Source organism: Nicotiana tabacum, chromosome 17 (genome assembly GCF_000715075.1).
Source record: "Nicotiana tabacum cultivar K326 chromosome 17, ASM71507v2, whole genome shotgun sequence".
NCBI lineage: Eukaryota > Viridiplantae > Streptophyta > Magnoliopsida > Solanales > Solanaceae > Nicotiana > Nicotiana tabacum.
In genome coordinates this window covers 81200782-81225700 of record NC_134096.1, presented here as the reverse complement: position 1 = coordinate 81225700, position 24919 = coordinate 81200782, and the positions used below count along the sequence as shown (strand labels likewise).

General features: G+C 36.1%; 1 protein-coding gene and 1 pseudogene across 1 annotated transcript; both read right to left on the bottom strand.

Moving 5' to 3' along the window:
* Positions 1–14846: 14846 nt before the first annotated feature.
* Positions 14847–22361, bottom strand: LOC107771043 (pyrophosphate-energized vacuolar membrane proton pump-like; annotated as a pseudogene).
* On the bottom strand, positions 15118–15777 carry LOC142171952 (pyrophosphate-energized vacuolar membrane proton pump 1-like). The gene is made up of 3 exons (XM_075235682.1): positions 15615–15777; positions 15480–15516; positions 15118–15325 (listed from the first exon to the last, which is right to left on the bottom strand). The coding sequence occupies exons 1-3, from the start codon at positions 15775–15777 to the stop codon at positions 15118–15120; spliced, it is 408 nt and encodes a 135-aa protein (XP_075091783.1).
* Positions 22362–24919: the final 2558 nt, after the last annotated feature.

Sequence of the window (24919 nt, the reverse complement as noted above, 5' to 3'; positions counted from 1 at the left end):
GAATGTTCCTATCACATTATGTTATCTTTTGGGAATGTGTTCAAGAATGATATGTGTATTAAAATGCTATGTCTTTGAGTAGTGTTTCAAAGGAAGGTTATGATGTCAAATTGTGTGAGAAAACTCAATATGCTTAAGACTCTTAATTCCCCATATGTGTACCTAAAGTGTTGATGGAAATGTCTTATTGTTGATAACCTACAAAGATGGTTGGAAGTGAAATAAGTGAATTGGGGATATAAAGTGTGGCCAACGTGCCAAGCGTGAAAATTATACTTGTGGCCAATGGTTCCTATGAAATGAGATGATGTGAGAAAGATTATGAAATGAGCTTTGATTCAACTATTCTAAAATTGACTTTGAAAATAGAATTGCCTAATAGCTTATGAACTCAAGTGATGCTCATATGTGACTGTTTTAGCTAATGCTATGTTTAGTGAGTATTTTCAATGTGTTTTGCATTCTTACATATTCGTGAGTGGAAATTGTGTATTGTCATTTTTGGAAAAAAGTAATTCAAGAAGAAACGATGTGTTACTTGTTTATGATTTTAACTTGTGCTTCGATTGCCAATCATTTTACTCCATTTCTCGGAAAGAAATCCTTGGCGGGGGGTTGTTCTCCGTACACTATTTTGACTCCCTCCGATGTCGGGAACTTTAGTACTTGGTGAAGGGTCGAGGGTACTGCCCTCATGTTATGGATCCACGGCCTTCCGAGCAGGGCGTTATATCTCATGTCACCTTCGATCACATGGAACATTGTTTCTTGGATAGTCCCAGCCATGTTCACTGGCAAAGTAATCTCACCTTTGGTAGTTTCGCTTGCCATGTTGAAACCGTTAAGTACTCGGGCTTCGGGCATAATTTGATCTTGTAGGTCGAGCTATTCTACGACCCTCGATCGAATAATGTATGCCGAGCTACCTGGATCAATCAAAACACGTATAACTTGAATTTTATTCATAAGGACAGATATTACCAGCGCGTCGTTGTGGGGTTGCAAGATCCCCTCTGCATCCTCGTAATTGAAAGACAGGGTTCTTCATGTACGTAGTCTTGAGTCCGCTTTTCCCTCGTGATCGACACCTTAGTGCATTTGAATACGAGCCCCTGAGGAGTATCGACCCCTCCAACAATCATGCGGATCACGTGTTGTGGCTCTTCTTGCTCATTCTGTCTGTTTGAATCTTTGTTCTTTAAATGGTTTTTAGACCGATCTCTTGAGAATTCTCGAAGATGCCCTCCATTGAACAAACGGGCTACCTCCTCCCTCAGTTGTCTGCAATCTTCTATTTTATGACCATGGGTGCCATGATATTTGCACATTTGATTAGGATTTCACTGGGCCGGATTAGTCTGTAGAGGTCGGGGCCACCTGGTGTCTTTGATGCGCCCAATGGCCGATATAATAACTGATGCATCAATGTTGAAGTTGTATTCCGATAGTCATGGTGCTTATTTGGGTTCGACATTTCTGTCAAAACTTTTGTTACCCATGAGCCCTCGATCATTTCTTCTATCAGTTCGACCGGGGTTGCATCCAGGCCCGCTGTTTCTCCGATCTCCAACGTATGGCTGATATCAATCTCTGTTTGACCGTGGTTCCCGGTCATGTCACGACCTAAAATCCAACTAGTCGTGATGGCACCTAACCCATCCCGTTAGGTAAGCCAATTACCAACTAACCAATTTCAATGATAATTATTAAAGCAATTTAAGTGAATAAAGATCATGATCTTATACAATCCCCAAGAACTAGTAGTACAAATTATGAGCTTCTAAGAATAGAGTATACAAAGCGAAAATGAAATAAATACATAGTCTGTTTGAATAATACATAAATGGAGCTTTTATAAATCTAAGGCTACCCAGAACAAGAGGCAGCTACAACAGGAACGCAGGTACATTTTCAAATCCCGTAACCATCGAGCATAGCAACAACAACAACCAACATATGCACGCAATGTGCAAAAGTGTAGTATCAGTACAACCGACCCCATGTACTGAGTAAGTAACAAACCTAGCCGTAGGTTAAAAGTAGTGACGAGCTTCCACCAAGGTCGGGTCCAAAACCAATAGTCCACAACAATCCACAACAACATAAAACAAATAATACCAGAAGTAACTCAGGGATAAAATACTCAGCCAAATAATGATTTCAAAAATAATAGTTCTTTCTTTCAAATACATCAGTGAAAACCAAAATCGTTTGCCGAAGTTGCCAATAATATGAATAGTTTGAAAATAATAAATTTCTCCAAAAAATCTTTTCAATAATAAATAATATGTTTCATTTTCCTTCCGGATAACCCGTGTAGAACAAATGCATCACTATGCCCATCTGTCAAAATGTCTGTGAAATCATGAATGATTTGATGTTGTACCGCATGAGAAAAAATACATCTCTATGCCTGTATGTCATGTGTGCATGCCAATGCGATGCAATTTAGTGATAAAATCATAAACAGCCCCTCGGGCAGAACATCACTCATATACAGCCCCTCGGGCAAACCTCACAGTCACTCGTGCCACTTGGGCATACCTCACAATCACTCTTGCCACTCGAGCATACCTCACAATCACTCATGCCTCCCAGTCACTCAGCACTCGGCACTCGCACTCAGTAGGTACCTGCGCTCACTGGGGTGTGTACAGACTCCGGAGGGGCTCCTTCAGTCCAAGCGCTATAATCTGCACGGAGAACTCACATGCTGCACGGATAACTCAAGTGCTATAATAATAAAAGTATGTTGCAGGCGGGCAGCCCCGATCCACACTCATCCTCACAATCAGGCCCTCGGCCGATATCAAACATGCTGCGGCGTGCAGCCCGATCCCATAAATACCCTCACAAATCAGGCCCTCGGCCTCACTCAGGCATAAACCTCTCAAGCCACTCAAGCATTTCAGTAAAACATGGCATTCGACCCAAAATATTTTATATGCATCAAAATAGAGTCATAAAACTGAATTATAATATGCAATGAAATGAATATGACTGAGTATGAATTTTCAATTTAAAATAAATAATTCACAGCAATATGACCTATGTGGGTCCCAATAATATTGGCACATAGCCTTAATCATGATTTTTAATATGATTTTCAGCTTAATTTCTCTAACTCATAAAACGCATGGAAAATGCAAAGATCATTTAACTACAAAATTCCACAGAAATAATTATGTCACAATTTCTATAGTGCACGCCTACACGCCCGTCACCTAGCATGTGTGTCACCTCCCAACAATTCACGAAATACATATATTCAGGGCTCATACCCTCAACTCCAAGATTAGAAGAGTTACTTACCTCAAACAAGCCAAATCCAATGTTGAGCAAGCTAAACAATGCTCCATAAATCCCATTATGCGCGTATCAACTCCCGAATGGTTCGAATCTACCACATTTAATTTGATTCAGTCCACACAATTTATAGGAATTAATTTCATATCAAAATACTAATATTTTTCAAAAATCTGAAATTGCGCCCCAAAAATACCCGTGGGGCCCACGTCTCGAAATCCGACGAAACTCACAAAATACGACAACCCATCCAATTACAAGTTCAACCGTACTAATTTCACTCAAATCTGACTCCAAATCGGTATTCAAACTTGAAAAATTCGTTTTGTGACATTATAGAAATTTTCTTCTATTTCTCTTGAAGATTCACTAATCTTACACCAAAAATGAAGATTATTTCATGGAATATAATCACAAGGGAGTTAAGAACACTTACCCCAAGTTGTGTGGGAAATTTCCTCTCCAAAATCGCCCAACCCGAGCTCCAAAATCCGAAAATGGGTGAAAATGTTGAACCTTCGAATTTAAGGTTTTGCCCCAGCGATTTCCGCATCCGCGGACAAGATTTGCGCACCTGCGCATTCGTTTATGCAAGCAAAACGTCGCATTTGCGAACTTCACTTGCCTGCCCAGTTTGCGCACCTGCGAGGAAACCATCGCATTTGTGAGGCCGCATCTGCGGGAAAGACATCGCAGATGCGAGACTCCTCATCTTCCAGCCATCTCGCTTCTGCGAGCAATCTTCCGCATCTGCGCTCACGCAGGTGCGGAATTTCCCTCGCACCTACGACCAATGCCTCACACTCCCTGCCCACATCTGCGCTTGCCAGGCTCGCTTCTGCGAGCTCGCACCTGCGATGGAATTTCCGCAGGTGCGATTGCATCAGATTGCAGAAACTTCAGCTTTTTTTCTCCTAAGTCTGAATTGATCCGTTAGCCATCCGAAACTTTCCCGAACCCCTCGGGACCCCATCTAAACATACCAATAAGTCCCATAAAATAACACGGACCTACTCGAGGCCTCAAAATACATATAACAACATCGAAACGACGAATTACTCCTCAATTCAAAATCAACGAACTTTGAACTTTCAAATTCTACATCTTGTGCCGAAATACATCAAATCAATTCGGAATTACTTCAAATTTTGCGCACAAGTAACATTTCACATTACGGACCTATTTCAATATCCAGAATCGAATTCCGACCTCGATATCAAAAAGTCAAACCCCCGGTCAAGCTTCCCAAAAATTCAACTTTCAGCAATTCAAGCCAAATTCCACTACGGACCTCCAAATAATTTTTCGGACACGCTCCTAAGTCCAAAATTACCATACGGAGCTATTGGAATCATCAGCATTAAATTCTGAGGTCGTTTACATATAAGTCCGCATCCGGTCACTATTTTAACTTAAGTTTTAAACCTTGGAACTAACTGTTCCAATTCCTTCCAAAACCTCACTGGACCCGAACCAATTACTCCGGCAAGTCACACAATAACTGTAAAGTACAATTTGAGTAGTAAATGGGAAAACGGGATTGTAATACTCAAAACTACCGGCCGAGTCGTTACAGGTCAATATCCATTTTAACTCTGTCGATAGTCTTGTTTGGATAAACGGACCTAGAAGGAGTCCCCAACTGGTCATCCTCGACCCTAATCTTTGACTGGTACCGATTATGTACATCGGCCCAGGTTACAGCTGGATATTCGATCAAGTTCTGCTTCAACTGTTGCAAGGCTACCGAACTTCTTATGCTTAGGCCTTGAGTGAAAGCCTGAACGGCCCAATCGTCGGCGACTGGGGGCAGATCCATGCGCTCCATTTGGAACTGAGATACGAACTCTCTGAGAATCTCGTTGTCTTTCTGTTTTACTTGGAAGAGATCCAATTTTCTAGTCTCGACCTTTATCGCTCTGGCGTGTGCTTTGACAAAGGAATCAGCAAGCATGACAAAAGAATCATTGGAGTTAGGTGGAAAATTATGGTACCATATCATCGCCCCATTTGATAAAGTTTCTCCGAATTTCTTCAGCAATAAGGACTCAATCTTATTGTCCTCAAGATCATTCCCCTTTATTGCGCATGTGTAAGAAGTGACATGCTCGTTGGGGTCGGTAGTTCTATTATACTTAGGAATTTCTGGCATGCGGAATTTCTTCGGAATGGGCTTAGGATCCGTGCTCGGGGGGAAGGGCTTTTGTACGAACTTCTTTGACTCCAAATCCTTCAAAATCGGTGGTGCCCCCGGAATTTGATCAACTCGGGAGTTATACGTTTCCACTTTTTTGTCATTCGCTTCAATCTTCTTCTCCCCCGGTTCAATTCGCTTTGTGAGATCCTCAAACATTTTCATGATAGCGGGGTCGGTCCCTGATTCATTCACATTTGACCTCCCCGGCATTGGTTCGACCTTGTGAACAACTTCCTGTGATGGCTCGGGTTCGACCCTACTTGGTGTGTGGTTTTGATTTTGAAGTTGTGCTATTGCAACTTGTTGAGCCTGCAACATTTCGAATATTATTCGAAGGCTGATTCCGCCTTCTTCGCCGCCCTGTGCGTTCTGACCGGCTGATCGAACGTCTCTGCAGATGCTATTTTTGGGGTCGACACCTAGATTTGCATTCAGGGCAACAAGGGAACTGACGTCGATGGGGTCTGCAACTGGTATTCCCTCGAGATCAACTAGAAACACTTCATTTCCTGGGGCGGCTACGTTATCGTTTTCGCCATGAAAACCAAGACCATTGTCGATGTGTGTGGGTACTGCTTGAGAGTTCGACATGCCGATCCTGGAATAAAAAATGCTTACAAAAACAAGTGTAAAGCAATGTGTGTTATGAAAATTAGCACCAGGCAATCACTATTACCCTTAGCCCCACGATGGGCTCCAAACTGTTTAGCCTCAAAATCGGATAACAATTAAATTTGTAAGTGGTTTTAAGGATATGTGATTACACTTGGCACAAACTGAGAAATATAAGAATTGAAGTTAGAAATTAACTGTGAAATGAAACAAACCAATGTAACGCGTAACTTCGGCCCTCGAGCTAGGTCGCCCTCAAACCAACTGAGTATGTTATTGAAAAGTAAGAACTGAACAACTAAATAAAAGAGCTTAAGAGAAAAAACGTAATATATTATTTTGTTATGAGTGTGTTTACAAAATAATTGGAACCCCCTTTATATAGTAGAGAAGTTCTACATATGGTACAATTCTAAATACATAAGAAAATCTTCTGATTGGCTAATCAACCGGTCTTGACTCTGTATATGCCGAGATCTCCGCCACAATCTTCGCCCGGTCACGGATTTCTCGGCTTTCTGTTATTTGACCTATCAGGCTTCCTTCGATCTCGCTAGATCCCTATCCTTCTCGGTCTCGAACTTAGCTGGTCTCGATCTCGATCGTTCCCTGAATCACGAGCTAGGCAATATTTATTCATGTAACGATCCAATATAACTTGGGATTGAATCTCGGTCTGCCACCCCGGTCTCGATTAACCATACAAAATCGGCACGATTTTGACCGTATACAGGTTTCTCTCTCAGTTCTCATATTGAACATCAGACATGTAAAGTCATTATCAGAATGTGTGTGCGCATGTGTATGTGATACCTATAATCGTACTACGATATCCTTTAACTAGGTTAGGTGCTTGTGAAAATATTCTTTGCTTTTTGACACCTTTTAGCAACTATAGTTTTGTTAACTCTGTTGTTGCCTTGGACAGACGGCCTTAGAATTTAAATCTTCGTAGATACACGCATAATAAGCACATTTAAAGGGGAAAAGAACACATAAGTAGCCCAGAAATTGCACCTTTCGTGTAAATGTTCGATGCCGGCGAGCTGCTTAGGTTGCAGTATTAACATTTTCTTGTTTTCTTCTTTAGTTTATCTCAACTTCCAAGCTCAAATATCCTTAACTACGTCATCATGAGTACATATTTCGGGATTACTCATAAAATTGTCAAGTATCAGGAAAGCCCCGGTCATCCGGATTCCAGAACTTTGCCTGTTTTCTTATGTTACCCTTTTCTTGTGTTATCCTTTTCTTGTTTCTTTCTCGTTGCATGTTACAGTGTCAAAGTTCTTGATTTCTATTGAAGAATTCTTTCTTCTTGGGTTGTTTTCAGGTTTAGGACGTAGTACTAAACGTGAGTAATGATATTACAGACAAAACTAGAAAACTAAACATTTAGAAACCTGTCTTTCATTACTTACAAATGAAAGGCACAAAATTGGAAACCTGCCTTGTGTAACAGAATAAAGGTAGAACGTCTCACTAAACGTGAGTAATGATATTACAGAAAAAACTGAAAAACTAGGTCTACTGACGTACGAGGAAAATTAATAGACTCTCTATCTCAAGACTAGCACAAATTTGTTGGGATATATACTATTAACCATGGGTTTGGTTTGGATATAGTATTTATTATGGAACAATTGTTTATTCAGTTTTAATAAAATTTTAAATAGATCATATATTAGTCTGTGTCCTTTGCTTATATAGTAGATGATTTAGTGTATAGAGTTTAGCTTATACACGAAAGATTAGATCATCGGTTCTTATAGGTATACAGTTTGAGTTCACAATCTAATGATGGAATTGGACAAACCATCATGGATGATTGTAGCACAAGATTAAATATAATTTATCTTGATTATGGGAATGGTTTAATTCCAACTTCGTGTGCTAGTATATTTTGTATGTATTGAACGGACTAAGTAGAGATAAGTATTTTATACTGACTTAATAAAATAAACTCTCTAGCCATTAAATAAACTTATACTCTTAATCTTGATATAATTATTATTAGCTGTGTATATTATTATTGTTTTGATTTATTAAAAGGCGAGATTCTTTCGTGGGTCAATATGCGTAGTAAATTGGATAATAATAATGTACATTGGCAAAGTAACAATTAGTTGGTGGAATCTATGTCTCGGTTTAGAGATTGATAATACACCTTTATGAAAGTTTATAAGTTTTCATGTGTAAACCCAGCCGGTAGATTTTGTATCCGACACATGAAATAAGTTAAGCGAAAGTCTAAAGGAAATAATCAATAAATTAAATCGTCAGTAATTTAATTTAATTGATTAGTATCTGAATCTTAACATGGGGAGTTAAATAAAATTTAATGGATGAATTTCGAAATTGAATAAGGAGTGCAATTACGAATTTTTAGTGGAATAATTCGTAATTAATTATGGTGGATATTAATTTCGAAAATTAGAAATTAATTCCATAATTGGAAGCCTTGTTAATTAAACTATGTTGTCCCTGTTGTGCCTAAATAATAGGAAATAAAGGAATCCATTTTCTGGTGGAAAAGAAAACTCAACTGGTTTTGAAAAAGGGTTTTAACCCTTAAAACTTGTGCTATAAATACATATGGTTTTCCACCTAGAGGAGCTAGAACAAGGTGGCCGAAATTTTCAGCCTTTTTCCTAGAAAATTTTGCCCACACGAAATTACTATTTTCGGATATTATTTGGGTAACACAGTAGAAGACCGTGGAACGTTCGCGAATCTATCATGCTGATGATGGAGAATTCATTGAGTTGCTGTGGAATTGGAGGCTCACGTGATAGAGGAGCTTTGTACACACTTCAAGAGGTAACCCGTGAAATTTTGTTTATGTTAGTTGTCTAGATTACATGTGATTTTGATACTGGGATTGCTTCCGCTGCTTATTACAATCCTTCAATTGGTATCAGAGCCCACTCACATCTAATTAGATAACTAAGTTTTTCATGAAACAAGAATATCGTGTTTATGTGCGTTTTTGAATTACATGTATATGTGATTTTCTGAAAAACTGAACTGTTATTTTGTGAATTAACTATGCAAAAATTTGAATTATTCTTGTAATCATGAGATATCTGTTTTTTATTGATATTTGATTGGGATGATCTAGATTTTTTTTTGGTTAACCCTAGAAAAATGCAAAACCTGATTTTGACCGAATTGTCGGTATTTTCGGAGGTCAGCGAACTTGACGGACTTCGATTGAGCTAAAATTTGGTGGGTCCATCGAAAACGACGTGGTGAGAAAAACTCGCTGCTTTAGCAATGAATCATGGTGTTTTTCGGCATTTTGAGGTCGTTTGGACTGTGTTTTGGATGTTTTTCTATTTTCTAGAAATTATTTCTTAATAATTTTAATTTAATTTTATTTCAATGGTGGTGGGGGTGACTCCCCATGGTCTCCATGATTAAATACTGGTGATATAATAGGTTTACACATTGGCTATTAGTAAATAGACGTGTTGTTGTATTAAATTCAATAATAGAAGTGCAGGATTTTATTGACTAGGTCTTACAAGGTATAATTGATGTTGTGTAATGATATAATTATTTTGTAAGAAAGTGAAATCCTCTGTTTGATATCCAAGATGACTAATGATCGGAGCGTTTGGTATATTTGTGCATAAAAATAAATTCTCAAAATTTAGTTTATGTTTTCATGTCCTACGTGATTACTAGTCATGGATTTTCGATAAAAAATTTTATTCTCTGGTTTGAGGTTGTAATTAAGTGAAATATGACGGTATTTTGTATGAGTTTTATATTATTGGCATGGCTTTAAAGTTGTGGTCCATAATCTGCCGTAAAATAATTTTATGAGCTATATGTATCTTCACTCGTAAATTGAGAATTTTGTAAGTAATAAATAGTTACCATTAAAGTGGTTTGTTTGTTTGAACTCATGAAAAATTCTTAATAAATTTGTACATGTGAAATTGTATCTATTCATGGATTGAGCATTATGATTAATAAGTAGGATCCACAAAATAGTTTATTTATTTGAGTCATTAAAATCTGCTTAATGTATCATGTGAAAATTATCCTTGATAAATCTACATTAGTGGTGGAGGTTCTTAACTAGGAAAAGAGTTTTATCCTTAGGTACTAGTGAGACCAACTCCATTCATGAGAAGAGATATTAGGTTTTTCGCCGAATGAGAGAAAATATAATATCTTAGGTTCTTGTGTATTTAATAAAATGATAATTTATTATAAAGGAGATATTATGTATCCTAGAAATAGGAAGAACATAATATATGCCTTGAGCTCATAGTATAATTATAAGGAGAATAGAAATCAATATCATATTTATTTTAATTCATGAAACTGCTTAAACGGTTATTCTCCGAGTTTGGTTACAGGCTGGTGGTCATGAATTTGACAAACTCCGATTGACCTGAAACTTGGTAGGTTCATCGAAAACGATATAGTGAGAAAAGCTCACCGCTTTGCCGTGAATCATGCTGTTTTTTGGCATTTTGAGGTCGTTTAGATGGGCTTTCAAGCAGTTTATTAAATTGAATTTGTTATAAATATGAAAACATTATTCTTTATATATCGGATATATTATGTTCATTCCTATTTTTAGGATACATAATATCTCCTTTTACATTATTCTAAATACGCCAAAAATAATTTATTTGAATTTGGTCTAGTTTTTTGGCGATCGTGAATTTCACGATCTCCGAATGACCTGAAATTCAGTAGGATCATCGAAAACAATCAGTTAAGAAGAACTCACTGCTATGCAGTGAACCACATCATATTTTGATGATTCGGGATCGTTTAGATGAGTTTTTTGGAGGTTTGGCGGATTAAAGTGTGATTTACATACGAAAAGTCATTCTTTCTATCATTTTATTTATGTCTAATCTGGAACATGATAACACATGTTGATTTGACATGAATTGGTACATGATAAGAATGTAGGTCATATTTTAAATTCTTAAAAAATGCTTAAAATGATAATTTTCCAAATTTGATCGCAATTTTTGGAGATTGTGATTTTAACGATCTCCGATTGGTCTGAAATTTGGTAGGTTTATCAGAAACAGCCTAGTGAACAATACTCACTGCTATGCAGTGAAAAATATTAAATATAGTGTTTTAATACTTTTTAAATGGGGTATTGAGCATTTTATTTAATTATGGAACTTAATCCTCAGAGAAAAGTTCGTGGTTGTGATAAAGTGGTGATAGGAATTAACCCCTATGGTATCTATTTTTTATTTATAGTGAGATAATAAATTTATGCGTTGACATTAGGTCTTCCTCCATATCGGATAAATTTATTATGAACTCAATGGATACAGTTACTAGTTATTGATAACCTGTATTAACTCTCTATCTGAGTTTAAAGGGTTGAATCAATTTTGTAACTAAAATACAATCATGATTAAGTGATGATAGAAATATATTTCTATGATCTTCCACTATTAATTTCAAGTGAGTAATAAATTTACACGTTGGCTTTAGGTCTTCCTCCATATCGGATAAATTTATTGTAAGCTCACTAAGTGAAATACTAGTAATTGATATCATGTACTTACTCTCCATCGGAATATACATGTTGGATCAATAGAACTAGAGCTATTAATAATGATGTTCACTTGACTTAAACAGTATACTCTACATCTGAGTTGGGTCTGTTTTAATTATTGGAGTGAATAATCTGGCATTACATATGTATGTTGCATGAGTAGTTCTTTTCCCATCGAAATTGCTATTCGAGATGCATGAATACATATATGTGTAGTGTGTTTAAAATTTTCGTATTAAAAGGTTATATACAATTGACTGAAAATAATAGTATACTATCCATCTGAGTTGGTTCTATTTATTTTTGGATTGTATAATTCTTGCATTATATAATATACTTTGGATGAATGATTCTTTTCCCATCGAAATTTATTATTCGAGATGCATGTATGTATATAAATATTGAATGCAATCTGAATTTTATTATTCAGTGTTTTGACTTATTAAGATCTATTTAATGTTTTTATCTAAACTCCATAATGACTTTATGCAATTTGTCGTATTACTTGTTAAAATTTTCTTTTAGTGATAAGACATTAATCTAAAGGATGAAATATATGTACCTTTTGTTAGAAGGGATTTAATTCCGATTTCTGGGCAAAATAAGAGATGGACATTTGTTTTATTTTTCAAATAACTCTTGAGTTATTGAGCTTGATAAATATTTTATCTTTTGTGGTACATTAATGCATGACCTTGTTATTGTATATTAATGTCTCTCCTGAACAGAACAATATTAGTCTACCTCATAAGAGAATATGTTCTTCAAAATTGAGTAAAACTTATCTATGCACTTTTGTCTAAGTCATATTAATCTGGATAGGATTTCAAGTTGGTCAAGTATGGACTTTAAGATTCATTAAAAGTATAGGCATTACCAACTTGTGGATCCTATTTGGAAGAAATTTGACTAAAGGATATTTCCCTTCAAAAGGAAATAAAGCTAGTGATAAGCTAGAATGAATCCCTTCTGATTTGTATGGTTAAATGAACATACTCCTAAGAGATAGTTTTGAGTATTTTGTGAACGTTCATAAATGATTACTCAAAATATTAATATATTTATTTGATGCATCGTAAGTCTTAATGATTTAAGTAATTCAAGATTTTTAAGACTTGAAACGGAGAAGCACCAAGGAAATATATTAAGTTACTACAATTTGATTGTAGTGGCGAGCACCTCTCTAAAGAGTTCTTTTGTTACTTATCAGAATAAGGGATTACATCTCAATTGTCTACACTGTAAACTCCATAATAGAGTGGTGTGGTAGAAAGAAGAAATAAGTCTCTTTTGGACATGGATAGATTAATGAAGTGTTATTCAGATTTGCCTTATTCGTTTTTGAAATATTTCCTAGAAACTGCAAATTACATTCTGAATTTAGTTCCTTCTAAGTTAGTACCTGTGACATCTATAGAACTGTGGACTAAATGTAAGCTCAGTTTGTGGCATGTTCAAATATAGGATTGTCCTGCATATGTGCTGAAAGGGAAAGCGGATATGTAAGTTGGAACTAAGAATGGACAGGTGCATGTTTATTGAATATCTAAGAAAACGAATGGAGTTTCATTTTATTGTCCTAAAGAAAACAAGGCAATTGTTAAAACAAATGCATTTTTCTAGATAAGGATTGTTTAATAAACCATGTTCCTAGAAGTAAACTATTTTTATAGGAACTGGGCAAAGAAATAACTAGATGTTCAAGAACATCAAAACCCACATGTCCAAATTGATGTTCCATTGCATTTAAGTAGTGGGAGAACGTTAATAGACATGCTTGTATCGAGTGAGAGTCATGTTTGAACAGTGAACACCATAGTAAGAAGTCGCTAATATTTCAATGTCGTAAGGTAATGAAGGTAATATTAGTAGTACTTCGTCGTAGTGGGAGAATACAAAGAAAAATCATAGTTTGGTGTACACTCTTGGGATAGTTTCGATAACAGGATCCCTGAAGAGTTTAATATCAAACTAGATAGTTACGACAAAGCACTACTGGACAAAGATTGCATCAGAAATAACTTGGCAAAATTCTTTAACAAAATCTTATTTTGTGGAGACTTTTAATAGTCATGTAAAAAGAATGCTTGAGAAAGTTGTAGATGCATGGTTACAAGTCTAAGTGGGAGATTATTGGGGCATATACTATTAACCATGCGTTTAGATATAGTATATTCTAATAATTGTCATGGTTAAAAGTCTAAGTGGGAGATTGTTGGGATATATACTATTAACCATGGGTTTGATTGGGATATAGTATTTATTATGGAACAATTGTTTATTCAATTTTAATAAAGTTTTAAATAGATCATATATTAGTCTGTGTCATTTGCTTATATAGTAGATGATTTAGTATATAGAGTTTAGCTTATACACGGAAAATTAGATCATCGGTTCTTATAAGTATACAGTTTGAGTTCACAATCTAATGATGGAATTGGACAAACCATCATGGATAATTGTAGCACAAGATTAAATATAATTTAGCACAAGTAACAATTAGTTGATGGAATCCATGTCTCGGTTTAGAGATTGATGATACACCTTTATGAAAGCTTATAAATTTTCATGTGTAAACCAGACCGGTGGATTTTGTATCTGACACATAAAATAAGTTAAGCGAAAGTCTAAAGGAAATAATCAATAAATTAAATCGTCAGTAATTTAATTTAATTGATTAGTATATGAATCTTAACATGGGGAGTTAAATAAGATTTAATGGATGAATTTCAAAATTGAATAAGGAGTGCAATGACGAATTTTTAGTGGAATAATTCGTAATTAATTATGGTGGATATTAATTTCGAAAATTAGAAATAAATTCCATAATTGGAAGCCTTGTTAATTAAATTCTGTGGTCCCTGCTGTGCCTAAATAATAAGAAATAAATAAATCTTTTTTCTGGTAGAAAAGAAAACTCAACATGTTTTGAAAAAAGATTTTAACCCTTAAAACTTGTGCTATAAATACATAAGGTTTTCCACCTAGAGGAGCTAGAACAAGGTGGCCAAAATTTTCAGCCTTTTTCCTAGAAACTTTCGCCCACACGAAATTACTATTTCCGAATATTATTTGGGTAACACAATAGAAGATTGTGGAACGTTCGCGAATCTTTATCATGATGATGATGGAGAATTCATTGAGTTGCTGTGGAATTGGAGGCTCACGTGATAGAGGAGCTTTGTTCACGCTTCAAGAGGTAACCCGTAAAATTTCATTTATGCTAGTTGTCTAAATTACATGTGATTTTGATACTGGGATTGCTTCCGCTGCTTATTATAATCCTTCAAAATTAACTAGTCGTGTTGTCGTAAGTATCTTCTCATCAAAAGTTAAACCTGTGACTAGCTAAGAACTAACTCAAAAATCCCATGCTTGGGGTAATCAGAGTAGAAAGGTTGGTGACAAAAGGATTAACTAATAGGGCTCCGTAAGTCTCCCAACTCTTTACTTAAAAACTCTTGAAAAGTAGACCACCATGAGTGGCAAAGAATGGAGCAAAGACAAGCGACTCTACTACCATCAGCTTGATTAGGATATTGAGTGATGGACCTGAAGTGTCCTTCAAAGGGTCACCAATGGTGTCACCCAATAACCGTAGCTTTGTGGGGTTCCGAACCCTTTGGGCCAAGGGTCCTTGCATGCTCTGAAGTACCAGCCTGGCACAGACTCAATAGTTAAAAGACTGAGTGTCTAACAAAAAATCAAAAAATAATCAGCACATAGATATGAGCTCTTTACCCCAATATACTTCTTGGCACATAGATTTAGGCCCAATTCTTCCAAAAGAAAGTATCTCAAAGAAAGGCAAACAACACACTCAAACAGAAAATGAAATCAACAATCATACCTGAAAACCAGAAACCAAAGCACCAGCAAGAACACCAGAAAGAGTCTACACTCCAAAGAAAATCCCAACTATGAGAGGTGTAGGCATGACAAGAGCACCTGGGGGAATCATTTCCTTAATAGATGCATCAGTCGAGATCTTAACACAAGTAGCATAATCAGGCTTCGCATGGCCCTCCATGAGACCAGGAATGGTATTAAATTGTCGGCGAACTTCCTCAACCATCTTCAGAGCTGCACTACCAACACTTTTCATGGTCATGGCAGAGAACCAGTGTTTTAAAAGGCGTTTTCGGGGCGAGCCCTGGGGCGAGGCGTACTAAAACTCCCCGAGACGATGGTGTGGGGCGAAAGTCTCAAGAGGCGTACGCCCGGGCGTTTGAGGCACGTTTTTTTAGTGAGTCATAAGCCCCAGAGACTTTTTAAAACAAAGTTTGTTGAATAAGTATTTCATATAATACCCAAATTCTCAAAATTCAACTTCGTAATTACTCAAAAGTTTTAAAAAGGAACTAAAATGTATTAAATTTAAAAGTCAAGACCTTTTTTATTGATTGAAGCCCGCTAGTCATGCTAATATCTCCCAAAAGCAACGAATATTCATTTATTTTTTTTACAAATACAAAGAGAACTCAATTCTCCTTCATAGCAGCAAGTTCAAAGTTCAAATTGCAGGTTAGTCATCCTTTTTGTTCCTATATGTAGAAAACTTTATTCTTTTCGACTCAAGTTACTTGTACTTCTAAGTAGCGTATAATAGATTGTTTTGACTAGTTTTTTATGGGGATGGAGCACATTAAATATATATATATATATATATATATATATATATATATATATATATATATATATATATATATTTCACATATTTATAGTTTTCTTTAATTTTTATGCAATTTTACCTGTTTATAAATATTTGCTGTAATTATATTATTTTATAAAATATTAAAAATTAAATACCTATGGGGCTTACGCCTCGCTGAAGCATATGTAAAACGCCTCGCGTTATGCCCACAACTTTTAAAACATTGCAGAGAACCAGTAGGGAAGCATGGCACCAACAATCAAACCAATGAAGACGTTGGGAGTCAAGACATCGACTGTTGAAATTGCAGCCCGACGCATAAAAGCACCAAACAGGGCCAAGGACACAAGTGCAGTGGAACCAATGGCAAATCCCTAGAAAGAAAGAGCCCATACTGGGTTAGAAAAAAGGAGAAATGTTGAATAAACTTCCATTATGAGAATGCAAAAGATGAAATTCTAATCGCAAATCCGATTAACGAAAAAGAAATCGAATACAACATGCATCATTGTGACAAGGTTCTGATTTCCAAACAAATTTATTGCCACGCTTTTGCGTAAATATGGACAAGCAACATGTGTAGGAAGGAGAGCAAAACAAATAAAAAAGATACAAACCTTTCCAATAGCAGCAGTGGTGTTTCCAGCTGCATCAAGAGCATCAATTCTTTCACGGATCCGGTGGCTCATGCCAGCCATCTCAACTATACCTCCAACATTATCACTGATAGGTCCATATGTATCAATGGCCAATCCAGTAGCAATGGTGCTCAACATTCCAAGAGCAGCAACAGCGATACCATACATAGCTGCGAAAGTAAAACTGACAAAGATAGCTATTGCAATGGCAAAGATAGGAATAATGACAGACTTGTAGCCAAGAGCAAGGCCCAAAAATAACATTGGTTGCAGCTCCCGTCCCGCAGGAGTCAGCTGCATCTTGGACAGGGCTGCAATAGAAACAACGGGAAAAAAAACATAAGACGAAGCGATCAATAAAGTACATCTTCGAAACAAGAATAGAAAACCACAGTGTGAAGAAAAACTACTAATTTTCACCTGTAAGCATTGCTAGTGTAGTACTCTGTGACAAATCCAATGATAAGTCGACCAATAGCCACGCATAGAAGCAGTTGCATGTGCAATAACAACATACGATAATTTTCAATACTGACTACTGAAAAAAGACAACCATACTGCACAAATTCAGAAACCAAAAGAAAAATGGTTAAAACATTAGGGGAAAAAATGGAAATTGAAATGCATAACATAAAAAGATTGATTAGAAAATGCCAGGCCTGATCTAGCCACATTGGAAGATTGGTGTCTAATCAAAAAGTTTCAAAACAAGAACTTGATACTTACCAGAGTTCTTTACAACCTTTTGAGTCCCAAAACTGAAGATGGTAAAGGAAGATGGAAGGCAAGTCCAGGTTACAATTGCAATTCCTACTGTCATAAGAGCAGTTGGGATAATAAGCTGGTTCTTCAGGGCTGGTTCAATTTCCTTGACAGCCTTAATTTCAAAGAAGTCAGTAGCAAAAAGGGTGGTTATCAAGCAAACAAGAATTCCCATAGAACTTATGAGCAGGGGATAACACATTGCAGTGAATTCATGATTAATTCCAAAAGACGAGATGGAAGCGACAACAAGGGCAGCACAAGATGATTCCGCATACGAGCCAAACATATCAGAACCCATTCCAGCAATGTCCCCAACATTATCGCCAACATTGTCAGCAATCACCTGCAAAGACATGAAGGGTAAAATTATTAGACGAGAACTCATCTGGAAATCAGAGTTTACACATGAAGAAATCGTGTAGCTTACAGCAGGATGTCTGGGATCATCTTCTGGGATGTTCCTTTCGACCTTCCCCGCGAGGTCAGCACCAACATCAGCAGCCTTGATGTAAATGCCACCACCAACTCTACCAAAAAGAGCCATGGAAGATCCACCAAGACCATAACCAGTAATTGCCTCAAAAAGGCCCTCCCATTCATCACCATAGCATAGCTTAAAGAGATTAATTGTAATATAAACCACCAAGAGGCCATTGACGGCAAGGAGAAAACCCACTACTGCACCAGATCTGAATGCAGTAATAAAGGCTTTGCCAACATCTTTTCTCGCTTCCAAAGTTGTCCTTGCGTTTGCATACGTTGCTATTTTCATCCCAAGGAAACCAGAAACAACTGAAGTGACAGCACCAAGCAAGAAGGATATTGTGCTGAAGATGGCCGTTGCAAGGGCTGGCTTGCACATCTTCTCCTTGTTGTAAGTGCATGGCTGGCTCTTGGTGCTGAAGCCTTCAACAGAACCGAGGAAAAGGAAGATCAAGATTGCAAAAGCAATCATAAAGATACCCACATAATGATATTCAGTGAAAAGAAAGGATGTTGCCCCTGCCACAATAAGCAAATCACATTAGTATTAGATACTAGTAAACTCAAAAGATATTATGTCCAAACAAGAGGATGTCATCTACACCAATGCTTATATGTGCGAGTAAAGAGTGAAAACAGGAGATAATGGAAGCTACTTCAAAAAAAAAAAAAAGGGAGACAAGGAAAGACATTGGAAACAGAAACATGATAATGGCGAGTCAAATGCATAAAACACCCCCTAGGCTACATTGCCCATAACACTAGCATGACAATCCCTAAAAATGCTTCTCCTCAGATGATCACAAGGGTTTGCTTAATCAAAGCAAGTATTATTGACCAGGGCATAAATATACTATAAGAACTGGCCATTTCATTTCTTTTACTTTTTAAAGTGGCCGACTACAAATGACATGGAGTTGCCAGGAAATCATCAATGCGAGTGGCCAGCATATCATTAGTCATTAACCACAATCGTACAATATTTCATCATTATGTTCACTTGTGTGATGGATACACAGATAGCAGTACTGAGGCTGCACCAACTATAAAAAAAGAATGAACTCTGCCTAAATTATGATCTAAACAAAAGATACGATAAAGGCATCTGATTTCAATCATAGTGATAGTGAGAGTCCCTAAACTAAGACAATAGAAGCACACAGCGAATATTTAGCACTTCTGTAATTATGGCCAATATTTTGGTTAATGGAATCCATCTTACATAAGCATCTTTGCAAAGTGTAGACTTTGTTGGCAATATTCTTTGGGACCCAAAAATATTTGCATTATGTGGTGTACATCATTTGCACAAGTTGTATCTCTTCTTTTACACCTAAGAGGCCAAGACTTTTTTGCTTATAAAAGGGAAGCCCATTAGTTCATTTTATACATACCAACAAGACTTGAGTCTTCATTTCTTGTTTCTTCCTTTCTTCCTTTACTAATAGTGTTTTGTGTGAGAGTTGAGTGTTGGAAAGCATTTGTGTGAACCCTTTCTTTGGAGTGATCTTGTGAGGTTATTCTCTTAGGTTATTTGGGATTAATTAGAATGTTTACTCTAATTTTGTACTCTCTTTTGTACTCTTATTGTTATAGTAAATTGCTCATCTCCGCTTGTGGATGTAGGTCACTTTGACTGAACCACGTTAAATTTGTATATTCTTTATCTACTTTAATTGTCGTTGCTATCAACTTCCATTGTCTTTGTTATTGTCATTATACCGTTGTTTGGCTAAATTTCGCATTACTCGGGTTCCCGATCCTAACAAATTGGTATCAGAGCCGGATCTAACCGGGTTAGTTTCAATAGCCAAAATGACTCTAACAAAGACCTATGTTGAGAAATTTGACCGAAGTGCAAACTTCGGAGTGTGGCAATTAAAGATGGAAGCTATCCTAATTCAGGATGGCTTAGACTTGGCGTTGTAAGGAAAGGAGAAGAAACCGGATAAAATGACGGATGAGGAGTTTGCCATCATAGACAAAAAAGCAAAAGCATGTATCATTTTAAATCTCTCAAATGAGGTTTTACGTGAAGTTTCTGTAGAAACCACAGCTAAAGGCATGTGGAAAAAATTGAAAATCTTATATATGAAGAGGACGGTGGAAAATATACTTTACCTGAAGCAGAAGCTTTATGCAATTCGTATGGGTGAAGGTACCTCTATTCTCTCTCATCTTGACACATTTAATTCCATTATTATGGATTTGAGTAATATAGATGCTGAAATTAAAGATGAGGATCAAGCCGTGTTACTGCTTTGTTCTCTACCCTCATCGTTTAAGCATATAAGAGATACTATGCTTTTTGCAAAGGATAATATCTCTTATAAGGATATTAAATCTATCTTAAAATCAAAAGAACAGATAGATAGTGATATTACTGGGGAAGCTAGTAGAACTCAAGCGGAAGTTGGCTTGTTTGTTAGGGGCAAATCCGACTCCATATCCAGATACAATAATTTAGAGTGTCGCTATTATCATAAGAAAGATCACACTATCTCCCAATATTATAAGCTGAAAAATAAAGAAAAACAAAATGAAAGGAAAAATGAGCACAAAAAAACTGACATTGTCGAAGCAAGTGTAACTGATGAGACTGAGGGAACTATTTTTTTAGCAATTAATAATAGTTTCAAATCTAACAATGAGTGAATTTTAAATTCGGATTGTTCTTATCATATGTGTCACAATCGGTATTTATTTACCACATATGAATCTATTGGAGGTGGAGTTGTCTTGATGGGCAACAATGCTGCCTGCAAAGTTTTTGGAAAAGGTACAGTCCGAATCAAAATGCACGATGGTATGGTGAGAATTCTCACTGATGTTAGACATATTCCTGACTTGAAGAAAAATCTCATCTCTTTGGGCACTCTAGAATCTCTTGGGTGCAAGTACACAGGTGAAGGTGGAGTTCTGAAAGTTTCTCATGGTGCTCTTGTGATCATGAAAGCACACAGATCTGGTTCGTTGTATACTTTATTGGGATCCACTGTTATAGGCCTTACTACAGTTTCGGTATCAGACAACTTGTCTGATTTTGATGGCATTAAATTTTGACATATGCCCATTGGGGATTTTGCGGAGAAGGTGGAGAAAATTTACTATATCAACCAAAATTAGGCCAAGGTGGAGATTTGTAATTATGGCCAATATTTTGGCTAATGGAATCCATCTTACATAAGCATCTTTGCAAAGTGTAGACTTTGTTGGCAATATTCTTTGGGACCCAAAAATATTTGCATTATGTGGTGTACATCATTTGCACAAGTTGTATCTCTTCTTTTACACCTAAGAGGCCAAGACTTTTTTGCTTATAAAAGGGAAGCCCATTAGTTCATTTTATACACACCAACAAGACTTGAGTCTTCATTTCTTGTTTCTTCCTTTCTTCCTTTACTAATAGTGTTTTGTGTGAGAGTTGAGTGTTGGAAAGCATTTGTGTGAACCCTTTATTTGGAGTGATCTTGTGAAGTTATTCTCTTAGGGTATTTGGGATTAATTAGAGTGTTTACTCTAATTTTGTACTCTTATTGGTATAGTGAAATTGCTGCTCTCCGCTTGTGGACGTAGGTCACACTGACCGAACCACGTTAAATTGGTGTCTTTTTTATCTACTTTAATTGTCGTTGTTATCAACTTCCATTATCTTTGTTATTATCATTATACCGTTGTTTGGCTAAATTATGCACTACCCGAGTTCCCGATCCTAACAACTTGCTTTTTCATTTTACTCCACTTTACCAGCTAACACGCTAAGCTCCATAAGAAACCTACTGAATAGGAAAAGAGCAGCTATAGACAACAACTATGAGTACAACTAGGTCTTTCACGAATAAAAATTGATCTAAAAGAGAGTACATTTTTCACCTTCGGAGATGGCGTTTTGTATGTCGGCGCACTTAACGACGACATTTTGGTCATTGATTCCTTCCTCTTCTTCAATCAAGCTGTCATTGTACCCATTCTTCTTCGGCGAAGAACCTCCGTGGTGGGTTGACAGTTTCACGAGCGATACGAGGTACCATTGTACTAGCCAGGGCCGGAGCCGTTGCTTAAGCCCATGGGCCCAAAATTTTGTGACGTTGGAGAACAATTGAAAAAGTAATATATTTTGGAAATTCATGTCTTAGGCGTGAACATTCCACTATGTTGTCTCATTTATGTACCATTATTATTATTATAAATAGGCTCACATTCTTTATCTTTTTTTATCTTTATCTGCAAAGCCTTCTCTACATTCCAATTTCCAATCTCATTCAGTTACTACCTCAAAATAATTTCCAATCTCATTCAGTTACTACCTCAAAATAAAATAACAGAACACAATTACCATCTCTTTGATTTGTTCTCAAGTATTTTGGCCTTTTATATCAAGAATTTTGAAGTAGCAAAAACTTATCAAATTATCTATTTGTTGTCTTGTTGAATCAGGTTTGATCGTTTTATATTTTATTATTTGCATCTACTTTTAAATTTTTTTGGATATATTTTCTTTGTAAGTATATATTATCTTTTTAGTTATTTATTAACGTTTTAATATGTCAACTAGAAAATATGAATCCGGATGTTCAAAATGTCAAAAAAGGAAAAGGATTGAAACTCTAGTACAATCCCAAAAGGGAACACTTATAAATTGGTAGCGAATAGTAAAAATTCTAAATCAGAAAATGGGGAAGATTTTATGATAGATGAACAAATCACTAATATAATTGAGATAGACAATAATAAAATTCAAGAAGAAGATGAAGGAGGAGAAGTTGTCGAAACCTAACATATATCCTCAAGAAAAACAAGAAGTTCTAAATAAGTTGGATAATTATACTTTTATGAACATATATGATCCTAGTCAATGGACTAGTATAGATACAAAGTTGAGAGATCTATTAGTAAAAAATGGACCAATTAAAATTACTAACATAGATTTTCCAAAAGGATAAATTCTTTAGATATTTTTCTACTACAAATTATATTCAAAAATTGGCTAATGGAGAAAGACATGAAAGAAGATGGTTAGTTTACTCGTGTAATTTAGATAATGTATTTTGTTTTTCGTGTAAGTTGTTTAATACGACTTCTAGCTTTTGTAGCAATAAATTAGCTAGTGATGGTAGTAATGATTGGAGAAATATAAGTGCTAAGCTCAAAACTCATGAAACATCAAAAGAGCATATTATTACTATGGGTGCATGCATTGATTTAGAAATGAGATTGCACAAAAGTAAAACTATTGATAAAGATGTTCAAGAACAAATCAATAGAGATAGAGAGCACTGAAAAAATGTATTATCGAGAATTATTGTTGTGATAAAAACTCTTGGAAAAAATAATTTGGCATTTAGAAAAAAAAATGAAAAGATCTATCAAGAAAGTAACGGAATTTTTTTGAGTCTAATTAAAATGATTGCAGAATTTGATCCAATCATGTAGGAACATGTTCGCCGAATTAAGCATGATGAAATCCATAATCATTACCTTGGACATAATATACAAAATGAATTGATAAATTTATTAGCTAGTGAAATTAAGAATAAAATTATTGACAAAATTATAGAAACAAAGTACTTCTCAATCATTCTTGATTGCACTCCAGATGCAAGTCATCAAGAACAAATGTCTTTTATATTACGGGGTGTCGACATCACTGTAACTCCAGTAAGAATTACTGAATATTTTTTAGAGTTTTTAAAAATTGATGATACAAGTGGAACATGTCTTTTTGAAGTTATTGTAGATGAGATAAAAAATATTGGACTTGATATTGATAATTTAAGAGGACAAGGATATGATAATGGATCCAATATGAAGGGAAAACACCAAGGAATGCAAAAATGAGACATAAATCCTAGATCATTTTATACACCATGTGGTTGTCATAATCTAAATTTGGTACTTTGTGATATGGCTTATTTATAGATATTTTTTTTAAAGAAAATTCTATTTAAAATCTTTATAAATAAAAATTATATATTTATATGTCTGTTTGGTCTACTATGTATAAAAAGTAATCAACTCTAAATGATTCTTCAAGAGATTTTGTAATTTCATTATCAACATTCTTATCAAATTGTTTCTTTCTATATATTACACGTTTATTACGAAATTCAGGTTCTATATTCAACTCATATGCAATTTTCTTAGAAGAAATCATGGCAGTTGCAAATCCTTCTTCTCTATATTTTTTGAAAAAAGAAATCAAACCCCTAAGTTGATCTATGGCAATAATTAGGACTTGTTGGTATATTTGGTTGAGGTCCCAGGGGCCTCGGGTGAGTTTCGGATGGTTAACAGGTCAAATATGGACTTATAACAATTGAAACTTGCTGCTGCCTACTGATGCAATCGCACCTGCGGAATTTGGCTTGTAGGTGCGAGCTCGCAGAAGCGAGCCTAGCATCGCAGAAGTGGATGAGGCGTCGCAGGAGCCTGACCGCAGAAGCGACGCAATAATCGCAAATGCCACCTAGGCTAAGGGGGCCTTGGACTGCAGAAGTGAGTCCGCAAAAACGGACTCTTGTCCGCAGAATCGAGCCAACTGCAGAAGCGACATCCACCCTCGCATCTGCGAAACAGCAGATGCGGCCAAGCGCATCGCAGATGCGGAAACACTGGCAGTGTTAAAAATAAAGGGGTTCCGAGATTTTTCTCATTTTTGGACATTTCAAGTACGGGTTGGGGCGATATTTGAGCAAGAATTCAAGGGAAAACTT